We start from the raw sequence: 8,811 nt of genomic DNA, 5'->3' as shown, positions 1-8,811 counted from the left end.
AACAAACAAACAAACAAAAAAACCAAAAAAAAAAAAAAATCAAATTAATAAGTAAAATGTCATCTTTTTAGAAATTCCTCCTTTAGCCGGGCGGTCGTGGCTCACGCCTTTAATCCCAACACTTGGGAGGCAGAGACAGGCGAATTTCTGAGTTTGAGGCCAGCCTGGTCTACAGAGTGAGTTCTAGGACAGCCAGGGCTCTACAGAGAAACCCTGTCTCGAAAAACCAAAAAAAAAAAAAAAAGAAATTCCTCCTTTAGAAATTTTAATTGTATTGTTAGGGATCCCCTCCTGTGACATATTGCACCCTGGCTACTGTTCCTTCCTATGAATTCTGCTATGCACATAATCAGAGGTAAACACACAGGAAGTCCTAGGTTACCACTCTGCCTTTGTCCTTAAAGCTGAGGGTAGTCCTAGCTCCCACTTCACCTTCCTGCTCTTTTTCCTAGACTCCTATCTCTCTCTCATCTTCTGTAAGAGCCTCTAACCTCTTACTCCTGCAGGGTCAGCAGGTTTTCCTTTCTCTCCTATCAAAGACTTTTCTTTAATAATCAGAAAACAGAAACAAAAACAAAACAAACTAAACAAAGCCCACTGGCAGGTATGCTAGCTATAATGTGTGTGTTAGACTGCTGGGTCTGTAATCTTAAAGCTGTTCTGACAAGTGTAAGGCAATGTTACTATAAAAGAAGTCCTGTTTTTCTTTTCTTTTCTCTGGGTTATGGCATAAATGAAATAATAAGAAACTTTGGCATACTTGATACCATTCCTAAGTAAGTACAATACCTTTATAGCGGATCAAGAGCTGCTTGAAATCTAACTGTTGATCAGGTATTGTATCTTTGACAGACTCCTCCTCGTCCTGGAGATGAAGGGACAGCCTGAGGTCTTCCTCCACCTCCTCTAGTGCAGTTCTGTTGTGCCTGGCTTTAAGCTTTTCCTTCGCAATCTGTTTCATGGAACGCATATATGGGCTCCCGTCCTGTAACACATACCTGAGGGAGAAGATATAGGATTGTGTCTCTGGGGTGTATTCCTGCTGCAGAAGAAAGAAATTATTCTCCCACTTTGTTTACCATCAGCAGAATGCTGTTGTTTTTGTCCAGCTCATGTGTTACCTTCTTAGCAGTCCGGGATTCTGCTGGCTGTGCCCTATTTGGTTGGGAACACAGTGGAATGAATGCCATTGGTTCTGTCTAATGTTCTTATCTAACTCAGACAAGACTGTGGAAGCGCTACCCAGTAAGAATCTGAGCTATGTTCTTCTCATTTGCAGTACTTGAATCTTAATTTTTTCTTTGAGACTCTCACCATCTCCCCAAGGCTCTAACTATAACTCTAAAGCAGCTAACTCTATCCTGTGAAACCAAATGTAGACCTGAACTACCATGTCTTTTCTGAACACTGCTACAAGACCATAACCAAACACACTGCAAGACTCTCATTAGACAATTTACTATTTGTTAGAGATAATACTATTAGTATGGTGAAGTGGAAAAGTCTACACTTGGTACTAAAAGCTTAGACTGGAGTTCTAGGCCTGCCACTAAATCACCATGCCACAGAACTTCCAAGAGTCCATTTCAAGAGTCTGCTTTTCTCATCATCTGGGAAAACTGACTGACATAGCTGGAAACCCCTTCCTCTGAAGGTCTAACAGGCCCTGGGAAAGGTAAGGGTTAGGGGAACAGGGAACAAGTGGGGCTCCCTATTGCCCTTCTACCTTGCCCACCCAGATAATTCCCATTTTAGTTCTTACTTCTTTATGATTCTAGCCTTTTATAAAGTCTAAAACTTGGTGGAACCCAGTAACCTGTGGTTGCTGGTGGCTACAGTGGTTTTATAATCTTTGACTTTCTCCAGCTACTTTTCACCATCAAATATCATGTTCTCCTTTCCCATTCCACATTCATCTTGGCATTTACCAAATGTCAGTTTTACACAGGAGCCATGGCAGTGTGGTGTGGTATGGTGTGGTGATGTGTGGTGAAGTACAGAGAGCCTTTTAAGAAACTTGAAAATCAGTTGGGTGGTGGTGGTGCACGCCTTTAATCCCAGCACTTAGGAGGCAGAGGCAGGTGGATTTCTGAGTTTGAGGCCAGCCTGGTCTACAGAGTGAGTTCCAGGACTGCCAGGGCTACACAGAGAAACCCTGTCTTGAAAAAACGAAAAGAAAAAAAGAAAGAAAGAAAGAAAGAAAGAAAGAAAGAAAGAGAGAGAGAGAGAGAGAGAGAGAGAGAAAGAAAGGAAGGAAGGAAGGAAGAGAGAAAGAAAGGAAAAAAGAAAGAAAGAAAGAAAGGAAGAGAAGCTTGAAAACCAGTGAGAACAGACCCAGACATTCACTAATCTGCAAGGCAGATTGGAAAAAGTACCAGTAGAGGTACAACAGAAGTGCCTAAGATCTGGATGGGAATTTCATCAAGGTAGCACGCAAGCTGAGGGTTAAAGGATCATTTGGAAGGAAATGCAGAGCAGAAGTAAAGAATAAAGAGGGACCAGTCTGCTGCCCGAGGAACAGCCGGTTGCTGCTGCTGAGGCTTCTACAGCAAGCTGCTCTACATCAGCGGTATTTCCACCCTAGGTTTAGTACTTGGCAATAAAGAGCCTGATCTAGAAGTTTTTGTCACAGAAGTGACAGCTAAAAATCTGATAGCCAGCAAGGGAGGGTTTAAAAGTTTGGAGGATTCTCAAGGTCAAAAAGCCATAGAGAAACCTGTCTGTATATAATAGAAATGAACATTCCTACCCAGTTCTGAAACCATACAGGTAACTGCTCACTTTGTTGTTGTTGTTTTGTATACATATGCATGTGTGTGTGTATGTATGTGTGTGTTTTGTGTGCATGTGTGCAAGTGTGCACGTGAAAGCTTGCATGCCTGCCTGCCTGAATGGACTCAGAGGACTGCTACTAAGTCAGTTTTCTCCTTCCTCCATGTAGGTTTCAGGATCAAACTCAGACTATCAGCTTGGTGCCAAGTATCTTTACCCTCTAAGCGATCTAGCCTCCTTTTTTTTTTTTTTTTTAAAAATTATCTATTGATTTTTATTTTGTTTTTTGAGACAAGGTTTCTCTGTGTAGCCTTGGCTATCCTAGAACTCACTATGTAGATTAGGCTAACCTGGAACTCAAAGATCTGCCTGCCCCTGCCTCCCAAGTGCTGGGATTAAAGGTATGTGCCACCACCACCTGGCTCTTTTTTTTTTCTGAGACAGGGTTTCTCTGTATAGCCCTGGCTGTCCTGGAACTCACTCTGTAGACCAGGCTGGCCTCGAACTCAGAAATTCGCCTGCCTCTGCCTCCCAAGTGCTGGGATTAAAGGTGTGCACCACCACCGCCCGGCACCACCTGGCTCTTAAAAGGTAATTTTAGAGATTTATTTTTAATTAATGTGTCTGTGTATGTGTCTGCGTGTGGGTATGTGCATGTGTATGCCTGGTGCCCGGAAAGATTTGAAGGATCAGATCCCGAGAGTGGAGTTATAGATAGCTGTGAGCCCTATGTGGGAACTGAACCTATGACCTCTAGAAAAGCAGTCAGTATGCTGAACCACTGAACTACCTTTCCAGTTCCCTACATAAACATCCTAACATTCAGCATATATTACAAACTTCCTGAAAACATAATGATAATGGTTAACATTTATAAAGCATGTATCATGTGTCAGGCACAGTTCTAAGCATTTTGTTTATTTGGCTTTAGTTTTATTTTTTAGCCATGTAGGTACCTGTAAAGGCCAGAAGAGAGCATCAGATCTGTGGAGCTGGAGTCCCAGTTGCTGGGAACTGAATTTAGTTCCTCTAGAACAGCAAGTGCTTTTTTTGTCACTTGAGTTAAACTATTATTAACTCCTCAACTGGTCTTTGTGACCTGGGGAAATGCTAATAGTCATAGATACGCTTGGCAACTGATGGAACAGAGATGCAAAGACACTACCCACCTGTCAGGGTTAGTTAATAACAAGTAGACTGAAGAGTCTGCTTGCTGGCAGAGAGGAAAACAAACCACTCAGTGGAGAAGTGAGATGAGAGACAAAGTGAAAGGGAAGGTAATACCCTGGTCCACTCAAGATAAACAGTGCCTGTGTTCAAAGACTTCCTCCCTCACCTCGTCACAGCAAGAGCGTCCTCCAGAAAAAACTGATCAACAGGGAATGCACGACCTAGAAAAACAAGAAAACAAACTATAATCACCAGAATCTCAGGGCGAAGTTGGAAATTTTGTGTGTATGTTTGTAAACACCATGTACATATTAAAACAGTATTTGGAAAAATAAATAAAAATAAAACATGTTTTTTTTCTGTTATTGGAAGTATTTTGTTTGCCTGTTCTTTGACTCAGGGTCTCTCTACATAGCTCTGGTAGCCCTAGAACTCACTATGAAGACCAGGCTGGCTTTGAACTCATAGAAATCCCACTGCCTCCGCCTCCTGAGTGCTGGTGGTGTTATATATGTCTAATATTATATATTAGAAATCCTAATAACTAAGACTTTATGGTCACATATAAAATTAAAATCTGGCAAGGGGATAAATTACCTCTTCATCAGCTGCTGTACATTGGTTATTTTGCTGTGAATTAACTACTTCTCTAGAGACATTTAGACATACCTCCTGTTCTGAATGAACTCTAAAGTAGTGAGCTTTCTTATGTAGGGGTGCACAATAGTGGGACAAGTGAGCTTCCTTATGTAGGGGTGCACAATAGTGGGACGAGTGAGCTTCCTTATGTAGGGGTGCACAGTAGTGGGACGAGTGAGCTTCCTTATGTAGGGGTGCACAGTAGTGGGACGAGTGAGCTTCCTTATGTAGGGGTGCACAGTAGTGGGACGAGACTGCACAGTACCCTGCTTACCTGGTATTGTGATCACTGGGCAGTAGCTGAAATACTTGGAGAAGAGCCCAGCGTCCAGAGTCGCACTCATGAGAATGACCTGGAGGGTTGCTCTCTGCATCACAATGTCCTTCAAAACTAGCAGTAAGAAGTCACTGGAGACAAGAAAAGATAGTCAGGGTCAGACACATGCAACATAGGAAAACTAATGACTTTTGTGTATTTGGAGCACTTAAAACTTAGGGTAAAAGTATAAAACTTAGATGTGCCACAGTCCTGATGGAGAATAGTTCATAATCTAAAAATACAAAACACCAGATGTCTTCAGCAAATTCAATGCAATACCAATCAAAATATAATAGGATTTATCACTGAAGTCGATCACTCTGATTCTTTATAAGTATATAAAAGGCACATTCAAAGATTTTCATTACAGCATTGTTTATAAGAGCAAAGTTACAGAAATGGCTAATGTAACAGTATCCAGTTTATGGAATGGCATGCAGTTGCTAACAGGATAAGCTAGGAGTCTAGATAATGACACTGACATTCCTGGGCCTAGTGTTAGTGAAAACAAACCATAACACTTCATCTTCTCGAAATCTATGATCAACATAGTTGACTTCTATTCAAATGTCATCTGAGGGGGCTGGTGAGATGGCTCAACCGGTAAGAGCTCTGACTGCTCTTCCGAAGGTCCTGAGTTCAAATCCCAGCAACCACATGGTGGCTCACAACCACCCGTAATGAGATCTGACACCCTCTTCTGATGCTTCTGAAGTCAGCTACAGTGTACTTACTTATAATAATAAATAAATCTTTGGGCCAAAGTGAGCAGGGACTGAGCGAGTGGGGCTGACCAGAGCAAGCAGAGGTCCTAAAAAAATTCAATTCCCAACAACCACATGAAGGCTCAAATGTCATCCGAGTATGCCATTCTCCTCAAAATCCTTCAGTGACTTCTCATTAGAGTGCTTACTGACATGGCTCTCTGCACCCTCGTTTCCTTCTGCTCTCCCTGTCAGGCAGGGTTCCCAACTCCATTCTTGCGGTCCTTGAGGCGTGAGCTTAGGTCTCTGCACATCAGTCACATGCCAGCATGAGTTTCTGCCAGTGCTTACAGATGTCCCCTCACTTCTTTCAAGACTACTTAAAACATGTTCAGCAAGGCCTTGGCTAACCTATTTAAAATTTCGAATGAACCCCACTTCTTGCCATGCACGTCTTATCTTTTCTTCTGAGAACTAAGCACTCTGTATTTTACTTATTTCCTTTATTATTGGGTTCCCATAACAATTTGAATATAAACTCTCAAGGACAAGGATTTGGGATGTTTGTTGTTGTTTTGGTCACTACTCCAATGCTCAGGACACACCAAGCGCTCAATGAATACTTATTATTTACAAAATAAACTTATATTTCCATAAGAAGAAACCATCTGAAAACAAAAGATTTCTAACAAGTAGTCTTTTTGCTCATATATTTTCTGTTTGGCTTTTCAAGACAGTGTTTCTGTATAGCCTGGGCTGTCCTGAAACTTGCTCTGTAGAGCAGGCTAGCCTTGAACTCCGTTTGTCCTGCTTCTGAGTGCTGGTATTAAAGGCACATGCTACCATGCCTGGCTCTAAAAATATTTTTTAATGATTTCTAATTCATTAAAATAAATTCTAGATGCCTTATTATGGTTTATAAGGCCTCTGAAGATTTGGCTCCTGTTCTTCCTACTGCTGCTGTCTTCTCTCTCATTAACTACTGCCTGCCATACTAGTAGCTTTCCTCAGTTCAGAATGTCCATCCATGCTGTCTCTGTTCCCAACTCTTAGATGGGACTCCCTTGCATATTTCAGATATTACTTAAAACCATTTCTTCAACAATGTGGTCTCTGACTGCCTTACAGTGTCACCTTCCACAGCTCCTTATTTCTTTCTACTCTCAGACTGTGAAGACAAGGGACCTCTACTCATACCTGTATCTCCAGCAACTACTACTATCAGATAGGACACTTGATGTTGGTGCTATAAATTCATGAATGAATGCTTACAGAATGATCAAAACAACAAAAGAAGCACATATGGACTACCCCTTAGGAGCACAGCATGATGCCCAGGAGGCTCTTCTGGTGATAGACATGCCCTCTCCAACTACCGTGCTTCCAACCTTGGAGATCAAGAAAGCCACTTCTTTCCTTGAATGTAGCCTTCCTTATGACTTATTGATACTAAATCTGAAACTCCACTGGAAGCAAGCAACAGTTTCCAGCCACACCTTCATTTTATAGGCGCGTGTGTCCACTGGGAACGCCTTCCCTTTACCTTTCTTCTGTCCTCTCATGAACTTCATCAACAATGATGTGGGTGATTCCCTGCAAAGTCGCATCTCCTTCTAGCCTTCTCAGCAGCACTCCTGTGGTGCAGTATAACAGTCTGGTGGCTGAGGACTTACATAGAAGAGAGCATTGTCATGCATTAACGAGATTTTGGAAAATTAACTACAGGCAAGCAAAACTGAACAAACAACATTAGAACCACCAGCGATTCCACTTAATACAAGATAGTATGTAGCTTCTAACTAAGGTCTGCCATACACTCTTCTGCTTCATATTAAAGCTATAAAAAATCTCTCTCTCTCCCCCTCTCTCTCCTCCCTCCCTCCCTCCCTCCTTCCCTCCCCCTTCTCTTTCTCTCTCTCTCTCTCTCTCACACACACATACACATACATGCACGCACACAAACACCCATGTACTATTATAAAGCCTTTTTTTATTTTTTGGAGACAGGGTAGATGTAGTCCTGGGTGTCCTAGAACTTGCTATACAGAACTGGCTGGCCTAGAACACAGAGAAATCCTTCTGCTTCTGCCTCTCAAGTGCTGGGAGTTAAGGCCTGGTTATAAACTATTTCTCTAAAGTGGGTGTTTAAATCAAGTCTACATTCTCTTCAACTTTAATAGCAAGATCATTTCTACTAATTAATTTCTAATAAAAAGCCAGGGCTGGAGAGATGTCTCAGCAGTTAGGAGCACTTGTTCTTTTGAAGGACCCAGGTTTGATTCCCAGCACTTACATGGCAGCTTACAATCATCCATATCATCCATAACTTTAGTTCTAGGATATTCTATGCCCTCTTTTGGCCTCTGCAAACAGCAGACATGCACCTGATGCAATAGACATACATGCAGGCAAAACAAGAATATGTGTGTTTGGGTGTGTAATGTATATATGTATATAAGCATATACATATATAATAAATCTAAAAAAGGCTTTTTAAAAAGCCTATATAAAGCATATTTGGTACAAGGAGATAAGAGTTCTTATATCAGAATGCTTTTCAAGGGATTTCAACCCCACTGAAAATGATTATTAATAAACTGCAGGTACAGTTTGCCTGTCAATTGCCTGTCAATCTCCAGATCCCCCAGATTTATATGTCTGAAAACAATTAGTTCACGTTACCGGGAAGCCAGCAGAGCATACACACCTTGACACTTTCCAACCGAATCTGGTATCCTACGGTCAGACCCACCCTTTCTGCTCTTTCTTTGGCAACACGTTCAGCAACAGAGATTGCAGAGATGCGTCGGGGTTGGGTACAGATGATGTTTGCCACCCTCTCAGGTGGCCCATTCAGAGAATTATCCAGAATAAACTGTGGAATCTGTGTGGTTTTCCCACATCTGTATGTCAAAACAAAGGAGTCCTAAAATGAAGTTTTCAAGGGCTAGTTAACAAAGCAATCACAGGCAACAAGGAATCCACAGCTAACTAGAGTCGTGCTGTTTAGCCTAACACTTTTACCTATGGAGTACCCAGGTCTAATAAATCCTAGGAACAGGGCAATCTAATGATAGTCTATGTCATTTATGAAATGAGGACTATGAAAAAGAACCAATTAAGATCGAAAAATGTTGCTGGGCAGTAGTGGCGCACGCCTTTAATCCCAGCACTTGGGAGGCAGAGACAGGTGGATTTCTGAGTTCG

The 8,811-nt window shown here is 41.9% G+C and overlaps 1 protein-coding gene across 8 annotated transcripts in view; it reads right to left on the bottom strand.

Annotated features, from left to right (window-relative positions):
- The window catches only part of Dhx57 (DExH-box helicase 57), a 49,066-nt gene that overhangs the window by 21,924 nt on the left and 18,331 nt on the right, over window positions 1-8,811 (bottom strand). For all 8 annotated transcript variants that reach the window (XM_031357324.1, XM_031357331.1, XM_031357326.1 and 5 more), the window contains 5 exons: window positions 8,312-8,507; window positions 7,148-7,272; window positions 4,856-4,989; window positions 4,109-4,163; window positions 790-998 (listed from right to left, as the gene is read on the bottom strand). In XM_031357324.1, coding sequence (XP_031213184.1) covers window positions 790-998; window positions 4,109-4,163; window positions 4,856-4,989; window positions 7,148-7,272; window positions 8,312-8,507 — 719 coding nt within the window. The remainder of the gene's footprint in view (window positions 1-789; window positions 999-4,108; window positions 4,164-4,855; window positions 4,990-7,147; window positions 7,273-8,311; window positions 8,508-8,811) is intronic.

This window comes from Mastomys coucha, unplaced genomic scaffold (assembly GCF_008632895.1).
Source record: "Mastomys coucha isolate ucsf_1 unplaced genomic scaffold, UCSF_Mcou_1 pScaffold6, whole genome shotgun sequence".
NCBI classification, from domain to species: Eukaryota; Metazoa; Chordata; class Mammalia; order Rodentia; family Muridae; genus Mastomys; species Mastomys coucha.
This window is presented reverse-complemented; position numbering and strand designations above follow the sequence as displayed.